The sequence below is a fragment of the Verticillium dahliae genome, genomic scaffold (assembly GCF_000150675.1).
Source record: "Verticillium dahliae VdLs.17 supercont1.8 genomic scaffold, whole genome shotgun sequence".
In the NCBI taxonomy this organism is placed as follows: Eukaryota; Fungi; Ascomycota; class Sordariomycetes; order Glomerellales; family Plectosphaerellaceae; genus Verticillium; species Verticillium dahliae.
The window spans coordinates 953,664-976,156 of NW_009276927.1; the positions used below are offsets into that span (position 1 = coordinate 953,664).

The 22,493-nt window shown below is 54.3% G+C and overlaps 7 protein-coding genes across 7 annotated transcripts; 4 read left to right on the forward strand and 3 right to left on the reverse strand.

The window, feature by feature from the left end:
• Positions 1–3,031: 3,031 nt before the first annotated feature.
• VDAG_04854 (uncharacterized protein) lies at positions 3,032–3,752 on the forward strand. The gene is made up of 2 exons (XM_009654458.1): positions 3,032–3,443; positions 3,499–3,752. The coding sequence occupies exons 1-2, from the start codon at positions 3,057–3,059 to the stop codon at positions 3,727–3,729; spliced, it is 618 nt and encodes a 205-aa protein (XP_009652753.1). The 5' UTR covers positions 3,032–3,056; the 3' UTR covers positions 3,730–3,752.
• A 2,161-nt stretch (positions 3,753–5,913) lies between these two features.
• Positions 5,914–9,630, reverse strand: VDAG_04855 (uncharacterized protein; the record flags this gene model as incomplete). Its single annotated transcript, XM_009654459.1, has 7 exons — positions 5,914–6,041; positions 6,287–7,879; positions 8,237–8,268; positions 8,364–8,608; positions 8,822–8,924; positions 8,976–9,332; positions 9,386–9,630. 7 exons carry the CDS (start codon positions 9,628–9,630, stop codon positions 5,914–5,916), a joined length of 2,703 nt encoding a protein of 900 aa, XP_009652754.1.
• A 1,129-nt stretch (positions 9,631–10,759) lies between these two features.
• On the reverse strand, positions 10,760–11,723 carry VDAG_04856 (uncharacterized protein). Its single transcript, XM_009654460.1, has 3 exons — positions 11,546–11,723; positions 11,372–11,407; positions 10,760–11,320 (listed from the first exon to the last, which is right to left on the reverse strand). The coding sequence occupies exons 1-3, from the start codon at positions 11,618–11,620 to the stop codon at positions 10,877–10,879; spliced, it is 555 nt and encodes a 184-aa protein (XP_009652755.1). The 5' UTR covers positions 11,621–11,723; the 3' UTR covers positions 10,760–10,876.
• An 869-nt stretch (positions 11,724–12,592) lies between these two features.
• Positions 12,593–13,853, reverse strand: VDAG_04857 (uncharacterized protein). Its single transcript, XM_009654461.1, has 2 exons — positions 13,338–13,853; positions 12,593–13,288 (listed from the first exon to the last, which is right to left on the reverse strand). Exons 1-2 carry the CDS (start codon positions 13,768–13,770, stop codon positions 12,618–12,620), a joined length of 1,104 nt encoding a protein of 367 aa, XP_009652756.1. The 5' UTR covers positions 13,771–13,853; the 3' UTR covers positions 12,593–12,617.
• Positions 13,854–15,023: 1,170 nt separating this feature from the next.
• Positions 15,024–15,423, forward strand: VDAG_04858 (uncharacterized protein; the record flags this gene model as incomplete). Its single annotated transcript, XM_009654462.1, has 3 exons — positions 15,024–15,143; positions 15,195–15,329; positions 15,376–15,423. 3 exons carry the CDS (start codon positions 15,024–15,026, stop codon positions 15,421–15,423), a joined length of 303 nt encoding a protein of 100 aa, XP_009652757.1.
• A 258-nt stretch (positions 15,424–15,681) lies between these two features.
• Positions 15,682–16,475, forward strand: VDAG_04859 (uncharacterized protein). The gene is made up of 2 exons (XM_009654463.1): positions 15,682–15,870; positions 15,927–16,475. Exons 1-2 carry the CDS (start codon positions 15,721–15,723, stop codon positions 16,257–16,259), a joined length of 483 nt encoding a protein of 160 aa, XP_009652758.1. The 5' UTR covers positions 15,682–15,720; the 3' UTR covers positions 16,260–16,475.
• Positions 16,476–19,870: 3,395 nt separating this feature from the next.
• VDAG_04860 (uncharacterized protein) lies at positions 19,871–21,614 on the forward strand (the record flags this gene model as incomplete). Its single annotated transcript, XM_009654464.1, has 2 exons — positions 19,871–19,970; positions 20,068–21,614. The coding sequence occupies 2 exons, from the start codon at positions 19,871–19,873 to the stop codon at positions 21,612–21,614; spliced, it is 1,647 nt and encodes a 548-aa protein (XP_009652759.1).
• Between the last annotated feature and the right edge of the window lie 879 nt (positions 21,615–22,493).

A 22,493-nucleotide genomic window follows, 5' to 3' on the forward strand; every position in this document is an offset into this window, starting at 1 on the left:
GCGTCAGCTGATCTAACGCTGGCCTGGCCACCACTTTGGTATGATGTATTGACTGATCAGTGTAGGGACCTTCCATAGCATTGCTCGTCTGTCTATCAACCCTTCGCTAATTGCTCATATTCAGTCAGCGGAGAGTACAACCCTTGAACTTTAGAAGCCAGATCCTGGTCTAGCATCCCCTTCTTAAGTAAACCTATCGTCTCCATGATCTGTAACCCTTTCTCCTTCATAATCTGTGAGCCCATCTCCCCAAAATTGGCTTCTTTTGCAGCAAGTGAGATGTCAGCTATCTTACTCCCTACGACTTTGATGTCCACGAACTTTCCCGACAAATACAACCCCAGCTCTGTTACGGCAATCTGGACTAGGAGAGTTTTGAGATGCCTCTCGCGCAAACCAACCAGAATTTCCCTGTCCTCGGGTTCCAAAGAGACACTTGCCTGACTGTCCAACCTGGCGAATTCATGCCCTACCACTGATGCCGAAGAGATACTCTGTGCATCGATGCAGACAAAGCTCTGGTCTGACTCGGCTCTAATTCGGCGCCCGAGCTCCAAAGATTGGGAACCGACCGCGCTGGGTTTGATTAAAACACCACCGATCTGGATCGCGATCATCACGACAACTGGCGCGATTGGGCACTCCAGGTGAAGGATCTGCCTCGTCAGCAATGTTCAACACACATGGCTGGGATTCTTACCATGAGGAACACTTCATATGAATCTTTGAATAGATAAGGAACCCAGTGTACCGCTAGAAGCACGAGATGAACTCCTGTTGGTATCATGAAAAACACCCGTTTGGCCCTATCGCCCCAGGTCAACCAGAAGGAAAATAGGAAGCAGACAAGTCGACCCGAATAAACGAGCACCAGGATCAGGATTTTGCCCCCATAAGGGTGCCATTGAAGCTTTACCACGAGGAAGCTTGCACAGAGCAGGACCGGGGTGACAATGGTGCAACCGATAGGAACGTAGATAGGAAGAGGCTGGGATCGTTCGATGAGGAGGAGTTGGATCATTTGCAATTGCTATCAGGTTAGTACGATATACCACGTATTCGGAGGCGACTTACTTCCCAAGCCATGCTCCAACAAATACCCGACACAAACGCGGCCATGTTCCAGTTATTCGATAGGCATACGATTGTCGTCACAGTCGCGATGGTGTTGAACACAAGAAGGACCCAGGCAAGATGGTCTTTTGCTGCCTTAGTCCTCCACCATATGTGGATGGTACGGATGGTGGGTACCCATAGCATTAGGAGAGGCAAAGCTGCGAGAGGGGAAGAGGAAAGTGATGTCATGTTGGCTGCCGTGGTACAGAGGAAGGCATAAGGAAGATGGAGCCAACTCAGCCGAAACAAAAATAAGAAGGAAGAAGAGGGCAAGACACCAGTATATCTATAGTGACGCGACTGATGGGGGGTGGTTGCGTGGTGAGCGGTACCACCCCCACAGGTCAGGGGCCAGAGACAGGCGGGGGCAAGTTGGTCTACGCCACAGGGTCATCTACAGTGTGAAGCGATCACCTTCGCATTCCGAACAGCCCACGTTTCCTCTTTTCTTCCACCCCCCTCACAACTCAGCCGTCCTCCATAGCTTCCCGTGCCACCCGTTGCGGGGACAATCCGGGCTCGTTTGGTTTCTAGTCGGGTCCAGGATGTCAGCTTCTGACAACGTTGGAGGGAGTTGATGCTTACCCACCAGGTCGGGCATTGTCTCGGCTTGACGGGTTGATGAACGATGTGACGAGTCTCCGATTACGACATCCCATCGTCTTCGAAGACAGTCTTGGAGTCTTGATCGTTGTCTTCACCAGGACGCATCGTGAGCCTTATCAAGAGCGCTTGGTCGTTGACGATGACTTTGACGGGATATTTCCTTCTGCTCTGGTCCTCAAACCATGAGGACAAATCCCAGGCGTGGTTAATCGGTTCTAGGATCGTTTCCGGCGACGCCAGTCTCTCGTTCTGGTCCTGTGTCCGCGTGGTATCTGTCATCATGGCCTTGGGTGGTCGCAAGAGTCATGGAGAGCGATCAACGCTGGTGGCCTGGAGAAGGACGCATTTATACGTCCCTGTCACCTGGTCCCGTTCTCACCTTCAGATAGCGAGAGGCCAGGGTCATTTCACACCGCCGGTCAATGAGTTGCTTGACTGTCCTTCGAGCCTGCTTGTATATGGTGCCTGCAAAGGAGCCTGGCATGCCGAAATGCCGTCACAGCAGCGTCGGCGGGACGATTCAACCCTGTGGTGTGGGACTAACACCGAGTATAGCGTGCAGCTATCCGACGCGTGCGCCATGCAGCCTTGAGACAGGGAAGACACAGGCGCTGCCGTGGTCTGGACCCTAGGAACGACCGGTGTGGTACCTTGCCTGTTAGCGAGCCGCGGAACCACCGCGGGCGCCGGGCTGAACGGCGAAGAGCGCCACTAGTCATGATGGGACCCTGCGTGATGCCAATCCATGGCCACCTCTCTCCAGGCGTTGGCCCCGCCCAGACTCGGGCCGAGTCCCTGAACCTTGCCTGTCAGTTCCATCAGCGGTAAGGCCACTAAAGGGAGACGAAGAGATTAGCGGCGGGTGGGTGTAAGGGGAACTCCCCTCACTACATCAAAGAGCCTGGCCTCTCTTACCCATCCGGGCTTCTACACCTCCGAACCTTTCCATCATTGCGCTCTACCAACACTACCTTAAGTCCTCGGCCGCGAAAGAGGTAAAGCTCCAACCGTTCGCCAGTCTTTCAGCTTCACTCGCATCGATGGGTTTAAGCAAGATATCGTTATCGTTCATCATGGAGCCGCAGCCGGCAAACACATCCCTGGTCGAAGAGCCGCCGCCGGCAAAAGCCACCGGGCAACAGCCGCTACGGACACGGAGATCCCTGTAGGCGTCACCAGCGCCTGGACCAGCGTGCCCCGGTCAGCAGTGCAGCGGTTGGCCGGATCGGAAAAGCACGCAGTCTGGCCTTATATTAGACTGTACCATGCCGTATTAGCAAGTTCGTCCCTTACCTCTCCTCTCACCCTCGCCTCTACGGCAAGAATCATGAATCATGAATCATGACAACTTGCCTGCTTTTGAGTCTCGCGGATACCGTCAAGAACCTACCAACATCCCTGCCAACCCCTTCATTGACTCCAGCACCATCCACTCCTACTTCAACCCTCACACCGTCAATCCCGCCTTCGACCCCTTCTTCGCCTCTGGCAAGATCGATCCCTTCTTCTTCCCGCAACGCATGATTGAACAGGAGAATAACCCATTTCTTCACCATTATAATGTCGTGCCGGATACTACCGAACAGACACCAATAGTATTTCAAAGCGACCAAGTATCCCTTCACTCACCGACACTTCCCACAAGAAGTAACACAGAGGGATTGAAACGGAGAAGGGGAAGGCCAATATTAGGGGACCCGGCGAGTCAAGATCCAAAGGACGTAAGCACTTTTTACCCACAACTAGCCTCATCATTCGAAAGACTAACCTATACAGCGCCGTCGAAAGAAGATTCGCGATGCCCAACGAAACCTTCGAGATCGACAGACAGAGAGAGAAAACAAAGCGACACGAGAACTTGAAGTGGAAATGGAAGGGTTCCGAGGAAGGAAAGCTGCCTGGTACAAATTGGAGGGGTTTCCTGAGATGGAGGATCTTCGACAAATCGATCCCAAACTATTCAGTGACATCAGGGGCATAATCAGCCGGACATCCACTCTACCTTAGTCGAACAAATGACCTCCCTGTGGCGTGGTTAAGCTGCAGTTTGCCACCATCCTGTATAAATATAAACTGCTTGCTCGCTTTTCCCGGCGACCCAGAGTGTTTATCCCATAAGACGTTTCGTATGTTGGAGTTGGATCCCTCTGATTTCTTTTCACGGGACCCGTGGGGCAGATTGGCCCGGTTGCTGAGAGCTGGCGCCATCGTGACGATAGGGCAACCGCTGTCTTTAAGTACACTTTGCTTGCCCATGCCAAACTCAAGGCATCCGCAGCCGTACACCACTACGCAGAAAATGACTGAGGCGGTGTCAACATGGCTTGCATCTGGTCGGGCGAACACAACAGGTACTACTTGAGGCTGCCCACAACATCGCAAGGCACGGCCTCACCGGTGGCTGGCGGACGTCACTCCTGTCACATCCGAGCTGGCAAAACGCCAGTCCATTCATCGTCACTCTAGGGCTATGTGACTATGATTCTTTCTTGGCGAGCAAGACATTTGTGTGCTTCACTTTCGACAGGACTCGGACTGTGTCCCTCTGACCAAGCTTTTCTCTTGTCTCACCGTCGGGGACTTTCCTGTATATCGGCCCGTTCTGCTGGACACCCGTACCGCCCTTTGAATCACCCATATGTACGCATCCAAAGTATACAGAGCCAGGGTCATCAATCAGTAGTGTCTGTCCGGACCTGATATCGGTTCCATTGATCTGATCTCCTGGCCCGAACTTCACCATGTTGCGATAGGTCGTACCTGGGAGCGTAACCGGAAGACCTTGCATACGCCTCATGCACCCGGTAGTACCTTGGATACGGAAGTCTTGGCTCCTTGACGAGTGGTCGGCGGCGTACTCGGTGGATCGATGTACCTCTGCATCACAAGCAGACCCCAATGTCAACACATAGGCAACGTCACAGAAACTCGGTCGGGTGTGAAATGATGCAATGAACAAGGCAGCCCCTTCAGCTATTCTGGTAAAAGTTCTTCCCGCGACACCGCAGCCGGGGGGGCACTCGCGCGTCCGCCCATCTCAACATCCGACGTTGAGCTTCTGTCCTGGTCGAAGAGAAAGCGATTGGCCTTGGGCAGTAGAAGCAAACTAACCGCAATCACACCGAACTGGAGCTCCATATTGGCCAAGATGGCGACCAAGGCAGAAGAATCTGTGACATCACGTCAGAGCCACGACATGAACGGTGTCAGAGACCAACTCACAGCTGAGATCCGCTGTGGAGGCGGTCATTGCTGTAGCACGGGCAACGGCGAACGCAGTGGCACTTGGCTTGTCAGTACTATCTCTGTCCCCAACTAGTCGCGGTACGTACATCAGGTCTAGACACTCGATGATGCTGAACCGTATCTTGGCCCATATGGATGCTCTAGTCGTTTGAGACCACAACACATGGTGGCACAAGAGTAGCGCGCGAAACATGTAGACAGCACTGGAGTAAACTGGCTGCGTTAGTGAGGCACGCGCTGCAGTGCGGAAGCCTTACCTATGGCTGCGTAGCTCCAGTATGTGAACAATCTTGCATTTCCACCGACGATTAGAATGACCATGGCGCCAACGGTGGTAACAAGGAAGCCGCCCATCGCCGCTCGCAGAAGCCACCTGTGGTAGATGAAGACTTGGCCGAAAATTCGCAACACAAGGAGAAATCTGGAACATTCGAGAACGAATTTGCCTCCGAAGAAAATGCCTTGGGCCCATGGGTCGAGAGCGATGATAACCCTGTAGTTTTCCGCAGAGATGGACTGCCGATGTTGTCCGTATTGATGGCGTTCTTGGATGAGTTGAATCGTAAATCGTGCGAAAAGAAATGGGATGGTGAGGATCATCGAGTACTCGTGCCAGTCCGGTCTTTTGCGCTTCATAAACATGATGATGGAAAACCGAGCCACAAGAACAAAAGCTATTGAGGTGAATGTAATCGAAAGGCCGATCAAGAGCGGCCCAAGGTCCTCATTCGCTAGGGCCGAATCACGCATCGCCATGATAGCCATGATAGCCATGAGGAGGAAGAAAGGCAGTACAAGGAGTGATCTGCTGAAAATAATGGAAGATGGGCCTCATGGGACGTTGTTGAAGCGCGCGTGGGCGTCACTTCTTTATCAAGACCAGGACCCCATGTAGATCTTGCAATGTCGCCTTGAGAGTGGCTTTCCGCATTAGCCCGACAGACCCTAGCGCTCAGGCACGGGCGTCTCGGCGATGATGATCAGCACGGAGATCCAGACCCATCTGGGGCCGATTCGTCCAGTCTTACGAGCACAGTCGCTAATAGTAGGCCCGGACCAGGCGAGGCCATCCTCTGCCGGTTGCCGTGTACACTCCTTGATGGGGTGGGAATCATGCCCCTCCCCTCAAGCCGCTTGACTGATGAGGGGGATCAATATGGAGCAGGTCGTCTGGCTTCATCTGCGTGCATGTTGTCCTCACCCAGCTATCTTCGCGACCAGCAACAGCTATCTGACAATGTACGGGCACAGAGGGGTGAACCAGTTTTCTATTTTCATCTTTGCCGCTTTCCACGGCGGGTTCCAAGGTCCAAATTACCTGATGCCGCTGCACTTCTCTTCCCGAGGCCATCGGCCTTCGGCTTCTTCGCTCTTTCGGCGCTTTTAGCCATCTTTCGTTTTCGACACACATCGTTGCACATGCCGTCACGCGCTAGCTTGCAGTAGCACGTCTTGCAGGTGCGGCAATCACAGCTCAGCCTGGACTGAACCTCCCTCCACAGGCTATCAAAACGCTCCTGGTCCTCCGTCTTCACATAGTCTCGCAACAGGCCTCCTTGAACGATCAATTGAAGCGGCGCAGGCTCGTTCGTGACCCGGGGATTTTCCACCATCCACAGCTGGGACTCAAGTGTGTCCAGGATGCGACGCGCATCCAGAAACATGCCACCACACACGAGCGAATCTTCCAGAGTGAGGACGGCATGGGGAACAATCCCGCCCGGCATCATGACGAATGTGTCCCCCGGTTGGAGAACAATGATTCGGACTTGGCTAGGGACCCATTGGTCGCCGTACTCTGCAAAGTTCTGCCTCTCTTGCTCATCCCACCGAGCAGGGACGAAGATGACTTTGAGCCCGGTCAGAATCCTGAGAAACGTTCCCCCGGGATTGTCGCAGTGAAAGCCCGTGAACGAGCCCTTCTGGGAGAAGAGCATAAAGTAAATATATCCCCACAGATCCAACAATGCGGAGCTTGGGTTCTCTTCCTTGTTGCCCTTCTGGCCCCTCGCCGAGGTCCTCGTGAGGGTCTTGCCGACGAGGTCTGTTTTCGCTCTCTCGACTTTCGCACGAGCATCAACCAAAGCGGTCACCGCAAAACGGCGCCGATTGAGGAACTCAGGGGCTGGCGGTGCTTGTCCGGCCCACATCATATCGAGAAGGTTGATCGGCAAAGTTCCGCCCTGAATGTCCGCACCCTTTTCGATTCGACTGACAACGGTCTCGGTGGGCATCTTGGCAGGCATGCCCGTTGTACTGGTCATGTCTTGCACAGAGAGCCCCATGCCCTTGAAGGCTTGAAGTAGGTTGGCGCAGAGCTCTTGATGAATAGCATCCTCGTTTCTCGTCGGCCTGGTTCCCTTGAGGATGAGGCGGTCGTTCAAGGGCGCCTCTTCGTCCAAGAGCTGGTCCAATTTGTCGGTCGTCAGACGCCACGCATGTGCTGCGGGATCCAGATTCTCTGAAGACGCTATATGAGCAGTTTGGGGTGGATGATTCTCTGGTACTAGCTGTCTCAGCATGGCGAGAACACCATGCCACCGCGACTCCCGAGGGTGATCCCCTTCCGTACCGAGGCATTCTCGAACCAGCTCTAGAATTTTCTCGGCGTATTTGTCGAACTCCGTTACAATGACGGGATCCTGCGGACTTCTAGCCAGTTGGGCGAACGTCATGTGTCCGAAATAGTGCTGGTGTTGCAGTTTTGAATACCCATCGAATATTCCATTGCAATCCCCGCATTTGTAATGGGCCTTTTGGTGATGCTTGTTGCGCAGCTTGGCGCTCGGAAATTCTTGCCCATCGCAGCCATGCTGGCAGGCTAATGGCTGTTTCCCCGGGCGGGTGGGGATTGGTATGATCTGGGGTTCGTGGTTGCCTTCTTTTTTCTGATGTCTCTCGAATGCTGCGTCTCCAACGAATACAGTGCCGCAACAGTTATGATGTGGGACGTTTTTGTGGTGTTTGGAGTTGCCTCCGAGAATCCGCCCGCAACGATCACATTGCCATGTCATTTGGATGAGTCGTAGGGTTGGTAACAGAAAGAGGTGCGTTGTTGCTTGCAGGAGGAATTGGTGCTTGGAGGACCAGAAGGTGCTTGCGGGACCAGAAGGTGCTTGCGGGACCGGAAGGTGCTAGGAGGACCAGAAGGTGCTTGCAGGAGGGAAATGTGCTTGCAGGAGGCAGACGGTGCTTGTAGGAGGGATTGGTGCTCACAGGAAGACCTCATAGCTAGAATGGAAGGATGGTTGATGCAACCTCCCCATACCTCCCTCGTTTCTCATCGTTGACCTTGTACGCCTCCGTTCACAGTAGCAAACCAGATCTTGCCCGACACGAAGAAATGACCTCAGTTTGCCCTCCAACCAAGTGAATCATGAATCTCTATCACATACATCCCAATCCCGCGGACGAGGATGCTCAGCTGGAACGTGAGGCCGTTCATCGGTGGTCCGCACTCCACCAGCCTTGTCTCCCCGGAAGTGATGTGGGCCCTCCCGCTGCATACACTGCAGGGGTCGGGCTGGTGGCCCGGACCCATAAAGCACCCCCTGGTGACACCACACCCAGGCGTTCTGTCATCGGAGACATTGGGCTGACTCCTTGGCCATTGACCCACAAGGCCCCTGCTGCGACATCCCTGGTCGACAAGCCATCAGGCACAGCACAACGATGACAGTTGCGCTGTAAAAGTGCCAACAGTCTGATATTTGCGAAAGCACATGCACGCTATCGGCGTTTCACGTAGGAAGAGCAGAGGCCACAGTTTGGGTCAATCGAAGCAAGTGTACAGCTTATGGGTTGGCGTCGTGACGCGCGGGTAAGGTAATTGCTGGCAAGGAAACCCACGCACGTAGACACTGACGGGTCGCCCATGGTTGCACGCACAATACGTAGCTTCCTGGCTCCGCGCAACGTCACTGCCCTCCGGCAGCTTTTGCGCAATGATCAAATGGCTGCACTACTATCAATGATTGACCTTGCTGTGTTGTAGGAGTTGTACTCACACTTCACTGTCATGCCCGGCCCTGGTTGAGTGGTGTCTCTTGGTTGGACCTTCAATTTCGAACTTGTGCAGGTAAACGGGGGAGAAACCAAGGGCCAGTAAAACAGGAACGATTCTGGCTGTCGACCAAGACGAGTCTTTAGAGGCTGTGGCGGGAGCGAAGATCTCAACGGTGCCCCTCGGCTCTAAAGCATCGTGTGCCTTCTGGATGTCCGTCATCGACAGGTTGCTGTATAGGTTAGCCAACAGAATGGACGTAAACCTGCTGCGACCCCAATCCAGCTTTTCGGGGTCAAGCAGAATTGGGTTCTCTGCGTTCGCGATCCTTCCAATGTTAGAATCGTCGATTTTGGATGGCCTAGACATCAGCATAACGAACAAGTGAGGATGGTCTTTGGACTCGAAGCTCACAAGATATCCTGGGCATCTGACTTGGCCGATCCCAGAGTTGGCTTCACCACCGGCATACCCGTTGGTAATCCGGGAAGGGAGTCTGTCGCCTTGTACCGATATCCATTGTGAGATAACATCGGGGGGCTCTGTACGGGAGGTAACTGGTGGCACTGGTCGCCGATGCACGGCAGGCCCAGGTTCTGGTCGGTGAAGCGTTTATCTTCATCAGTGGCGAAGTTGCTGGCGAAGCAACTGGAGACCATCTTGAGCAACGAATGGATGAAAGGCGGCCGCCGCGAGGCGTGCTCGACAGCTTCGTGCTTGAATGTTGACTGGTCCATTGATGACGGTGAAGTGAATGTCGGCGTTGTCATGCGGACAGACGCTGGGTGCTCTTGCATGCGTATTTGTACGCCCTTCCCACAATGCAGAGCAATGGTCGTAATTCTCCTAGCGGCAGATGGCACCCGATTCCGCCATAGCACCAGCACACTCCTGCCAGCTGTAGCATGCTTTCTTCTGAAGTCGAGCTGGCGGTGCCTCTGGCCACTGGATGCGCCGGCGTCGATCGTGCGGGCGAGGCAGCACCCCTGCCTTCGGGGCTGATCGCATCCCGCGGCACCGGAAGGCCTGCATCCAGGCGAGACGTCCCCTGGGCTCGTGCCTGGGTGCCGCTCTGAGACGCTGCATCCTGCCACCCCAGGCCGGCCAATCGGCCCATCATGTGGAGCCACGGTTGGCGACTCTCGGTGATGGAGCCCAGATGGCGTAAAGGTGCCAAGACTGGGTTGGCGGCCACATCCGCCACGCGAGGTCAGATTAGCCTTGCCTGCACCTGTGCGTCCAGACGCCGGTGGAACCACCAGGTTGCCGCCCCGGACGCGCCATCCCCCACGCACCACAGCGTCCAGAGGGCGGCCCGACCGCGCAAGGCCTTGAACGCGCGAAGCTGGAGAGCGGCGCGTCGTGCACTAGTAACAGCAAGCACTCGGCATAATGCCCGCACCGGTGAACACGAGATGATTTTCGCGTTGGTCCGCGCACCTGACGGTAAGCACCTGCCAACCAATCACAGGAGTGTTGCGCCCGACGAATCATCGAGCGGCAGACCCCTCCAGCTCTCCCCATGGTTTCGCCGGCGCATGCTTCGAGACCGAGGTTGCAACCTCGACGACGACCGGAAAATCTTCGGCGTCATCGGAAGAGTCGGGGCAATCCGGGTACGGATATGACTCATTGATGACGTACCGGAAAAACAGCAAACCCGCACCAGACCAGTATGCTCGTTATAGTGCATAAACGAGGTGTCGTCATTCCCTAGACGCAAGGATGAGAAACCTGTCCATGGAAGGGAGCAGGCTGTCGCGGGATGGTCCGAAACCATCCACTTCTATGCACGCCTTCGGGATGGTTGCTACATGATGTGCGCTAGCTAGAGCATCCGTCGCGGTCGCGAACGAAGTACAAACCGAGCCCAGGCCGAAAATGTCGTCGGCTTCGTCAGGCACATTATGCCGCGTCCACTCTCGCGCCTGATACCTCGATCCCGGGGCGCTCGGGGAAACAAGCCTTCCGGTCGTCCAGACTACCGTTTGTCTGATGTTCCAGCGTCAAAGTGCACGACGCGGAGTCCCAGCCCAGAAGTTTGGGGACGAAGGAGACGTCGCCAAGCAAGCGGTAGATCTCGTTCTCGTACTGCATGTTATCACGGTTCATCTGTTCTTCCCTCGGATTGAGAGGGTTCTCTAGGGGCGTCTTGACGACTTCACCAGTGGGGAGCAGTTCGATGCGAGCGATCGTTCCCATGTCAACAAACTTGCCCTTCCGAAGGTAGAAGACCTGCCCTGGCTTGATAACATCTGGGATCTTGAACGCGCTGGCAGGCCAATTTGGGTGGTCCTTTTTTTCCCATGCTCCGTGGACGGGGATGTATTCGATCGAGGGAAGGGGTGGCTGTTGCTCCAACAATTAGCGCGCGTCTGGCTTCCGAGGTCTGGGTCTCACCTCATGTGATGTGTTGGATTGCGGTGATGGTGAAGTCTGTACCAAGTCGCTTAGCACGCATTCCCAGTAGGCACATGTTTGCATACTGACTTTCAAAGATATTTGCTGCTCGATGTCGCAGGGCAGTGCCTTGCGATTGAGTAGATGGGAGATCAGTGACCACGCGCGACTTACCCAAGGCCACAGCATCTGGAGAGCGCGTCTGGCGACGGACATCGTGTGAAAATCGCCCAGTCCCCGGTCAATCATGAAGATAAGTCAGTATTAAGAAGACAATACCGCGACGCGTTTGCCAAGGGAGGCAGCTCGCGATTGCAAAGTCTAGCGTGCCATTTGTTACATACCCTTCCTCGAAGACGTATTCAATGTGTGAGAAACATGACGCAACCGAGGTGTCAATCATTCGTCATCCGAGTATGGCCCAAGCTTTACGCTCAGGGATGGCTTCGGAAAATGGTTCATGCGGCGGATCACCAATCCTGACCTTGATGTGGGGTAGCCGTCGGGCGAACTTACGAATCTCAAGGATGGCTTGAAATTTACCTCGCGCGACATGTTGCCGTGGAAGCCTTGACATCTTCTTTCGTTCGCAGACTCTCGTCGCTATGACTCTACTTTTTCGCCAGACCCCCCGATTCGACAGTCCCCCGACATCTGACAAAAAAACCGTTGATGCCCAAGGCCGTTGGGAGCGCTGTATATGAAGTCCCGCATCCCCCACCTGGTCATGCCACCAACCCCTCTTGCCCTGCGACTGACAACATACACGCAGGAGAACCCGCGATTTTTCGACAGCATAGCGTATACCGACCTGTCGCTGCGAGAGCTTGAAACCGACAGGAAAGAAGCGAATCCCGTGGAAGCCGCCAGTATACGTGGTGTTGTCAGCTGTGGTCGCCTTCCTCCAGTAAACACCCGACTTTGAGATCCAACGTCTTGGTCATCCTGCATAACTGTTGGCATGGAAGAAGCTGTATGTCTATTTGGTCTAGCTCGTTGTACGAATCGCTGACGTTCAACAGAAAAAATCAGCTCTGAGGGGCAATTTCGAATACTTTGCCGCGACCCGGTTCGACGGGGTAGCCAACGAACGAAAGTTGGAATGGACCGCAAAGGACGGGTCCGCACGGGGTAGAATTGTTATCGGCGAGACGGATGTGGATGGTAAGCTGCTCAACTTATCGGGAGATGCCTCAGTCCCGGCTTGGACAGAAACTCAAGTGTACGAAATGAAGGTTAAATTCAGCTAGAAGAGCGTGTGGCAGATAGCAGATCCGCGTTCGTATGTTGTGTCAATGTACAGAACGTTGACTTTCTCAATTCCCCGGATGGTCCCCCAAACCTCATCACGAAACACCTGGTCTATACTGATACGATCAATTCCATTTACCTGCAACTCAAAGCGTACTTTGTTCCCCATATAATGTGCCATAACCACAGGCGTGTTGTGTGCTCTAGCCTGCCCCCAGCTCCATTGATTTTCAAGGATTCTGATCATCTGACTGGAGAAGTGGCGTGGAAGGTCGGGCTTGCGACCGTACGTGAGGGTGTACTCCACCTTGGCTGTATCCGCGTTGAAGGTGGCAGCGAAATCTCCGTGATGGCTAATGCGTTGGCGTTTGTTGGGGGGTCCGCCAGTCAGTCGTTGCAATACTCCAAGCTGATCGTCGCGAACAGGTGTCTGGTATGAGGCCCAATCTGCGTGATGGCGGTTGAAGCTTTGTCCGCCAATCGTCGGTTGCAATGCCCCGACTTGATCATCTTGGGCAAATCCACGGTAGCTGGTATCCTCTTGAATATGTGTTTGCTCGGGAGGTTGTGGAGTGCCGTCCGTATAATGGTCAAAATGCACATCTTCAGCCAGGTTTGCAGGTTCTGTGGCACCGTCCGCCGTGTCTGAGGGCGCGAAAGCCTTTCCTGTATGAGAGTAAGCCTTGGTCGCAGGAAAGCACAGGTCGCTGCCTACTGAGTGATGCATTAAAATCGGCATCGGGAATCACGCTCTGGATGATGGTTAAGTATTTCTTGATAGCCGTCTGTTCGATGTCAGGCAGCGGAGCGATTTCTCGAAAGACAGGTTCGAATCTGCTCCCTAGGTGTTTGAAGAGATTTTCCAGCTGGGGATTTTGCGCCCAACAAGCAAATATGAACCGATTCACATCTCCCCGTGTCGGTTCGGGGGGGACTATTGTTCTCAATGTCTTTTCATACGTTATGAGGGACTTTTTGAACAGGGTTTGGTCTTTCGCTACTGCCGCGGCGTCTTTCGCTGCAACTCTTGGTGACGTGAAAACAATTCTTTCCCAGGCCTTCAAGAGAATTTCGAGAGCCCGCACTTTGCTTCTAAGATAGTCCAGTCCAAGCTGGCAGTCTTCGGCGATCGAGATCTGGTACTTCATGACGACTAGTTGTGGCGATGAGTCGGGCGATGGTGCGTGTGATGGTGCGTGCGGGCGACGATGCGTGCGATGGTGTAGGCGATGAGTTGGGCGGCGATGCGTGCGATGGTGCGGGCGATGAGTCGGGCGACGAGCCGTGCGATGGTGTAGGCGATGAGTTGGGCGACGATGCGTGCGATGGTGCGGGCGATCAGTCGGGCGAAGAGTCGGGCGATGGTGCGTGTGATAATGCGTGCGGGCGACGATGCGTGCGGAGGTGCGGGCGATGAGTCGGGCGATCAGTCGGGCGACGAGTCGTGCGATGGTGCAGGCGATGAGTCGGGCGATGATGCGTGCGATGGTGCGGGCGATCAGTCGGGCGACGAGTCGGGCGATGGTGCGTGTGATGGTGCGTGCGGGCGACGATGCGTGCGACGATGCGTGCGATGAGTCGGGCGACGAGTCGGTGACTAAATTTTAGTGAGGAATTATGACTAATCAAATCGGCCTCGACCTTCGCAAGCATAGCTTGCCTACCGGGAATTAAGGATGGTTCCGTATAGTGCCACTTCGACTCATATGGGAAAAGCTTTGGTTAGACCTAATTCCAATCTGTGAAGATAGTTAGCCAGCCTTGTCTGTGTCATTCAAGCCTCCCAAGAATAATGTGTGAGATGGCTTAGTTGCAGCCTCCTCTCACGATCCATGCTACTTGGCCAGCCAGAGGCCGGACCACTCAAGTTTTTGAAGTTGCAGAGCGGTCCCTACGGTCTTCACGGAGTGTGCTTGAGAAAGGAGAAAAGAAGTGGAGATGTAAGACCCGGCGGCGATTGACTCCATGTACGTGTGAACCCAGGCCCTGCTGAATATCGAGACCAGAGAAGCGACCACTGGGACGCACCGGGGCTTGCTGCATGTTGGTGCAATACCTGAAATTGGCAGTAGCGGGAGAGAAGCCGGGGAATACCAGGGGAAGCTGGCGGTTTACCTGTCCAGTCTCTGCAATCCTGCTGCATATCGAGACCAAAGAAGCGACCGCTGGGGTGCACAAGGCATGTTGGTGCGTTGTCTGGTACTGGCATGCCGTGAGCAGGTATAAGACCGCGTCACGTCTGTTCCCTTTTCAAACCAGCTGCGTGATGTTGATTCCAAGAAGCTGAAACCAGCATCTAGCCAAGTCATCTTGCCTCCGTCAGTCCAATATTCTCCCCAGGCTTAATTCTTCACCGTCCTGACGTAACTGGACATCAAGTCGCACCGTACCGTCATACAAAATGCCCAACGACGCAGACATGCCTGGGCAAGACAATTCGGAGGAGTCCCAGGGAGTCGACGTGCTGCCAGACGTCACAGATGAGGAAGTCGAAAAGATGAAGCTCGACGAATACAGTAAGGTAACACTTCCCACAGGCCATCCTAATTATATCACCTCTAATGGCCGATAGGATGGAAACGAAGATCACTCAAAGGCCTCGGGGAAGGATGGGAAAAATGGAGATGTCCGCTCGAAGGGGTCGTCCACCGACGGGCTCCCTCCCGCTACTGGAAAAAACAAGGAGTTTTTCAATTCCATTTCTTCGGTAAAGCCTCCCTCGAGTTTGACTCAATCCAAGCTAAGAACAACAGAAGGAAGGCAAGAAAAAGCAGGATGATGCTTCCAGCCGTCAGGGCTAAGCCACAGTGGCTCATGAACGTGGCGCGGATATGTGGGGCGTTGTGCGCGGGGCCGCGGGGGATGGAGTGGCGGAACACAAAATCCCTCTTCCATGTAGCTTCAATTCAAATGCTTTGTTCAGTCAGACGCGCAACATGACTGATAACAAGTCTACGTGGCTAGACACTGTTCTTGCCAATGAACAAGAGCCTTCCAATCAATCGGGGACATCCAGCCAAGCAGAGGCGCCCGTTCAACTTGAAGCCTCGACCCTTCCTTTGTCTCTGGACCTAGACAGTCGAGATCGCAGAGACGCCATGGCCAAGATGTATGAGAGTTGCCGCAGAGATGCCGATCAGAGGTGCCGCACATCGATGAAAGAAGTTCGTGAAGGTATGTTTCTGTGGCGATGTGAGAAATGTTCCGAAATGGTGTTCGATTGTGGTTTAGGCATCTGGGCAAATGAAGTTGGTGTGCGACCTATCTTTGATGTACCAGAGAGACACGCTAACAATGATGGTAGTTTGAAAGAATAAAGCAACACCTAAAAACGTATGACCTTTGTCTTGGAAAGCTTTACAAAGACCCTGTTGTTCTCCAAACCCACGATTGGTTCCTAGTAGAGGATGGCAAGATCGGAATACTTCTAATCTTGCATCAAACCCCCATCGGACAAATCATTGAGCGGCGATCCTCCCCCGAGCCACCAATGACGGTCAGCCAATCCACGGCTGATCAGGCTGGTGACTTCCACTTTGTTGGTCCTGGTGGCGAATTTCTACCATCGCCGAAGGAGTCGACAGTCTATCTCGTCGCATTTGAGGTTGCCAAGGACGAACGAGACCGAACGAACTGAACGGATTGAAAGAATTGAATGAAGTGAAGGTTTCAACATTGAATCCCGATGGAACAGGAAGGGCATCCGTAGAGCGCGGACCTGGAACAGGAAGCACATGCATTGTGGGCGCACCGGGAGCTAATGCACTCGGAAATCCAGTGGAGAACTATGACACATGTTAGTTGACGTCTGGTACTGCAGCTCATATCTCACCTACATCTTGATCGTAACACAACTCAAAGCTGCCATCTCTTGTTGTCGTAATGCCCGAGCTGCCCTGGCTAGGATCTGATGCCGCGGCGCTGGACAAATCGATGTTGTCAGGACTCTCGCCAGAGCCCCCACCGTCACCCCATGTACCAGCTGCCGTCTTACCAGCATGTTCCGAAAACGGCTCGTCAGCTTCCCCCAGCTCTGTCACGCGTATGGATCGGGCATCCACACGGCGTCTCTTCCGAGGCTGCGGTGGCTCGAAGTTGCCCGGGCCAAGTATTTGTGTAAATGCCTGTGGAGAGGAAAGCCCGACTTCCGCGAAATAATGTTCGAGAGCTTTATTCACAAGGTTGCTCAGCCCATCTAGATCATCAAGGTGATCGTCTTGGACCTGGTCAAGTGAATCTCGTAGAGCCTGTAATTTTTTGCGATCGTTTGAAAGGTCTGTTGCATAACTGTCTTGCTAATTAGCGAAGTTGGCCACGATTTAGTGACTGCTTACCTGGTTGGAGTGTAGCTGCCTGGCAGTTTCAAAAGAACACGGCGGCCTCGTTTGCCTTTGGCAAGAAAAGAGTATACCTTACCTTCCCGGACAAGGTTGCCCAGGTGTGTTGTTTCAATAGCAAAACCCAAGGTTGTCAAGATATTGCAAACGATCGTCCTCCAATTGCCGGGAAAATGCTTTTTATACTGCTGGGCACAATAACAGACCCACAGCACAATATAGGGTCGAATATCGAAATCATTGTCGGTCTGGGCCTTAGGCTTGATAAGCTCAAGTGGTTTCTGAGGCAAAGGCCAGTTGGGCGAAGGCGCTTGCCATTTGGTGAGAATGGTGCCCCAAAGTTCATCTTTGAATAAGTTGCGAGGAATCACATCCTGCAATTTACTCAATAAGCTGGCGCGTTCCGCTTCGGGCACCTTCAGAAATGATTGCATGACCTAGGTCTGTTAGCTAGTCATGGACAAGATGATAGGGCGTGCTTACGTTATCCCAAAGACGTGACTTGTCCATGGTTGTATTGCGTGTAGCCGGAAATGGGGAAATGGAGTAGCTTTTTGTTGCCGCTGGAAAGAGGATGAGCGAGGATGTGGAGTAGCTTTTTATTGTCACTGAAAGAGGATGAGCGAGAAAGTGGGGTAGCTTTTTATTGTCACTAAAAGAGGATGAGCGAGAAAGTGGGGTAGCTTTTTATTATCGCTGAAAGAGGACGAGCAGCTTCGTCTGGGATCAGCGCGAGTCAACCAGACCTTGTCTCTCTTTTCGGAGAAGCAATTTGACCCCCCTGCTGTATAATGACACACCTCAATACCCTGGACATCTCCACCCCCAGGACCAGCATCATTAGCGAGCTACGTGCGTATCCATGTCGGCACCAGGGTTCCTTATTGGGTCAATTCCGGATCAAGCACAGGTAGCCGAGACGTGCCGGGACATTCGCATTCTGGCTCGCCTCACCTACACGGTGGTCCTAGCGCCTGCATATAAGGCAACCAGATCCCATCTTGCATGAGTGCTCGCCAATGACATCAAATCAACTTCACGATGGCTGTTTCGCGGCGCACACGTTGTCACCGGTCGGCTCCTTACCCCGTTCACACAGTCGCGGCGGGAGCAGTCGCCAGCACGGCGGCAAACGCACCCCAACAGCTTCCTGTAGGCTTTGTTCTCCGAGACGACATGAGAACGGTCGTCGAAATAGTAAAGTATGTCCTCCATGAATTCTCCGACCACAACGAGTCCCATTTGCCGACATGGGTTGCTACTTTGCTGCATCCTCACCACAGAGCAAAACTTGCTTCGTTGTGGGACGAGAATAAAGAGAGCATATGGGACCCGAATCAACGAAGTGTGTACGGCCTGGAACACACCGAGACCGCGAAAGAAAAATTCGTTTCTGCCACGGATGCCATTTCAGAAGTGGTGAGCAGCCAAAACTGTCTGCTGGCATGGTTTGAGGTCCTGAGACAGAAGCTCAGGGACACCTCTCGACGCTTTGCAGAGAAAACACATGGAGAGGAAATCACAATGGCAAGTCCCATTCCATGCATACTCCGGCTCCAAGCTGACCTCTCAGGTCTCCTTTTGGGAGGCTATTCGGACTCACACCAAGGACAACAACCTATGCAACCATGCGACATCGATGCTTATGATCAGTTACAAGATTTTGGAGTGCACCACACGAATAAAGGGTGAAGACTTGGATTACACTGGACGACTACAGGCGCAACTGGTTGCTCAGGAATGGAAGCGCAAGGGAGAGCTGTACGAATGTTGCTGTTGACAATCTGGTGCCGACCCTCAAACATTTAGTTCTTGGAGGAGAAACGATAGAATGATGGGCTTGTTATTGTTAGCAACACTTGGTCGAAGAGTGAACGGTCAATTCTTGCCTAGAAGACCTGGTCCAATCTGGAGCATGTCCCATGACTGTGTACATCGCGCGAAACCACAGACGAGCTGTCGGATATCAGTGGGCAAGAGTGACCCAAATGCGTCACTCGAAGCGACATCAAGATGTAAGCGCAGTTCTACCGTTCGCGGGGTTAGGAACTCGATCGAATCAATTGATGCTTCTCCCGCAATACTCGGTGGCGTGTGTAGCAATGCAACAAGATGCGATCGTCCCCTTCCATGGCCCCCTTGGGAGACCACCTCGCATGCGCACTCAATTCTGCGGGCTGATCTGCTGGCACATGCGAGGTGCAGGAGTACATCCCTGAGACGAGATGACGGCCAGACAGCGGGGTGCCATCGCATGGACAGGACGATGGCCAGGCGCTGGCCGCTGAAGGCGATCGGCTCTGGTGTACGGCCCTGATGTGTCAGTGATGGCGGATCGAACCCCCCACACTCTGCGAGCCGCCTAATGAAGCCCAATAAATCACGCCTCCCTGCTACCCCCGACATATGCCTTGGCTTGCAGCGGCATCGTGCCCAGGTGATTCGCCATGTCGCACATCCCTAGCCAGTCACGCCGTGTGAGCCCTTGCTTTTCCTTGGCCCGTCTCCGAAGGCCCGTGCACCCATCAACACATCAAGGAGACGCGATCACACTCCCCACGCCACCAAACGCGAGACGGGATGCACGAAGTACAGTGCTCGTACTCGATCATCCCATTATCGCGTCAATCCCCCCGCGCTGGTCCCATCCGTGGAAGTGCCCCCGCGTCGGGGGCTAGGGGGTATCCGGGGCTAGGTGTTCCCAACGAGTCCACCTGCGGGCATTGCTGTCGCCGACTCTGCTGGTCGACGTTGGGGGACTGATCTCCTCCCGAGGCCATTGCCAGTACCTGACCATCCCTACTTAACCCATTCGTTCACCGTGCACGAACCGGTTGTGCTCTTCTGGTGTACCCATGCAGTCCTGATCGAGACCGCGAGCCTTCGTTCCTTCCATTCTCAGCACACTGTCATGCCTTTCCCACTCGACGCACACGTCCTGACCGTGGACACCAACCTTCTCCACAAGGTCGACACCTCCAATCCCCAGAACCTCTACAGCATGTGGACGGGTAAGTTGACTTTCCTGGTGCAGCTCGACAGCGACTCTCGTCAGCTGGTGGGCCCCAAAACGTAACCACGCCGTCCCACTGACATGTGCCTATCCAGTCTTTGCTCGTTGCGCAGAGTCACTCGAGCAGGGCCGAAGACTAGAGAATATCTGCTGGCGCCTGTGGAATGCGACTGACCACCGTCCTACGTATACCGCTACCGGCCGGCCTCGCGATGCCTCTCAGGGCGATGGGACCGACGTCCCCCAGCTCTCCCACAGCGTTGCCTCCATTGACTCCGTCGACGAGGAGGGGGCATTTGATTTCAATTCCGACCAGTCCGACCCTGACATTGTCCGCCCTACAATACAGAAGTGCGCCCGCAGAAGCAGCCGGGGCCGAGAGCACCACATTACCGCCGACGACTTTGAGAAGATTGTTGTCTCTATCCTCAAGGACAAGGAGCCTTTTTCTGCTCCTCTCTCCTACATCACTTCCCCCTATCTCGAGGCAGAGAAGCAATCGCCCGTGTCTAGCTCCAGCTTTGAGCGCTCGGGATCTACCAACACGTGTTTGCCTGAGTCCTCCCAGAAGTCCCTGTATCTCGGACCCAGTACCGGCACCACTGTCGTTCGCGGCTTCTCTCCCGCCCAAGGCTCCCTGATCCGCACCACTAAGGAGACTCCTCGCAGCATCCTCACTCTCCATCCCGAGCCTGCCTCTGCGCCGACGGCCAAGAACGTCGTATCCAAGAAGCAACCCGTGCTCGTCATGGGTGGCGAGCAGGACCGCCCGAATAACGCCCGCCCCGCGCCCGTCCCTCAGTCTAAGCGCAGGATGTTCGCCCTCGGCGACTCCTCCGAAGAAGACAGCCCCATTAAGAACACTCTCGCCTCTACCCATGCCAACGGCCTTCTCAACCTGCAGAAGAAGCAGGCCTCCCAGCTTGTCCCTCGCGCTATCGACAGCGCCGTCGCTGATGACTCGGACACCGACTACGTCGACGAGAGCGCCATTGACGACGATGACGGCTCTTCCGACTGGGAGGACTCGATTGAGAACAGCAGTCGCTCTAGCATGGACGAAAAGACGCTCTTCCAGCGCGTCGACTCCAAGGTCAACCTCACATCGCGCCGCTCCCTGATCTCGGTCATGTTCGCGCAAAACGAGCGCGCCTCCAGGCTGAGTAACATTGCTTCCCAGTCGACCTCGGCACTGCCCCGCGCGTCGCGCCTCTCGCAGGCGCACGCCGTGGCCGGTTCGCCGAACGACTCGGACGAGGCACCTCTCATGATGAAGAAGGGTGTCCGCTCTTCCCCTCTTAAGCCCATCAACGAGATCCCCCGCTCCACTGCCCAGCCCATTGCGACCGCCGCCAGCCACAGCCAGCTCCAGAATCATGCGGCACTGTCGCCGCGCACCACGCGCCGTGAAATGCTGGCTACCGAGCTGACCGAGTCAATGCGCCGCAACCTCCTCTGGGAGCGCGAACAGAAGAACTCGACTGCCAACGCGGTCCTCAAGCGCCGCCACACCTCCCACAACGTTGCCAACCTGAAGCAGTACCCCGAGAAGGTGCACATGAACAAGGGCGAGGATGGCAACCCCAACAACCAGTACTTCCAGAAGGAGACCCATGGAGGCTACCACTCCAAGGGCTGGTAGTCAGCGACTGGTCATATGGGGACTTGAGGTGTGTGTATATGGGAAGGACATTGTGTATTGTGGGTGTAGGCGTTCTCCATGGCGGCAATCAGCATCAATTTAGGCTTCTGGGTGGATTGCATGGTAGTGAGCACCCTCTTCCAAGGTGACATGAACTTAGCGAGATCAGAATGAAATCAGACCACCATCTCTCACTGGTTGTTTCTTTAAGGCCTGCGAGTCTCAAGGCCATGCCAGGGTCAACTCTGACGCACCCCTTGTTTAACCCTTTCCTTCCAATGCCAGCATGGGGTATTGATGCTGTCGAACCCTGAACTGGCAAATTCGTGGTCGGCGTGTGGAGGCACCATCAGCCCAAGTACGCTAATATGCATCGTCGTCAAAGGCACACCCCGTAAAGAAACACAGCCTCATGGGGTTTTAGGCGAAGAAGTCCAACCCCTCAAAAGAACAAGGACGCTAACTAGGAGGGAACAACTATATACTGTATAGTGAAGTTCGTTCGTTTGAAGAGCACGCCCAGCGCGAGAATCGAGACCAGGCCTTTTTAGAGACAATCATCCGAGATAGTGTCTGGACCAGGATATTCTTCTTGGGGACCAGCAAGCAATCCACCAGCCGTATGAACCTTTCGGCGCCTCAAGCGTACCTTACATTTCACGCCCTGGTCACTGAGGGAGCAGGTCCATTCTGTTGACTCAGAAAACCCGGGGAATGAATCTTTGGCAAAGATTTGGAAAAACTGGGAGGCTGTCGACGCAATCGGCTGGCACATATCGCTGTCCAGGCGGTACGCTTGAAAGTGAAGTCGATACTTCCCTACAGCATTGACCGAGATATCGTTGAACACGAAAACCATCACGTCCTTCTTCTCAAGGT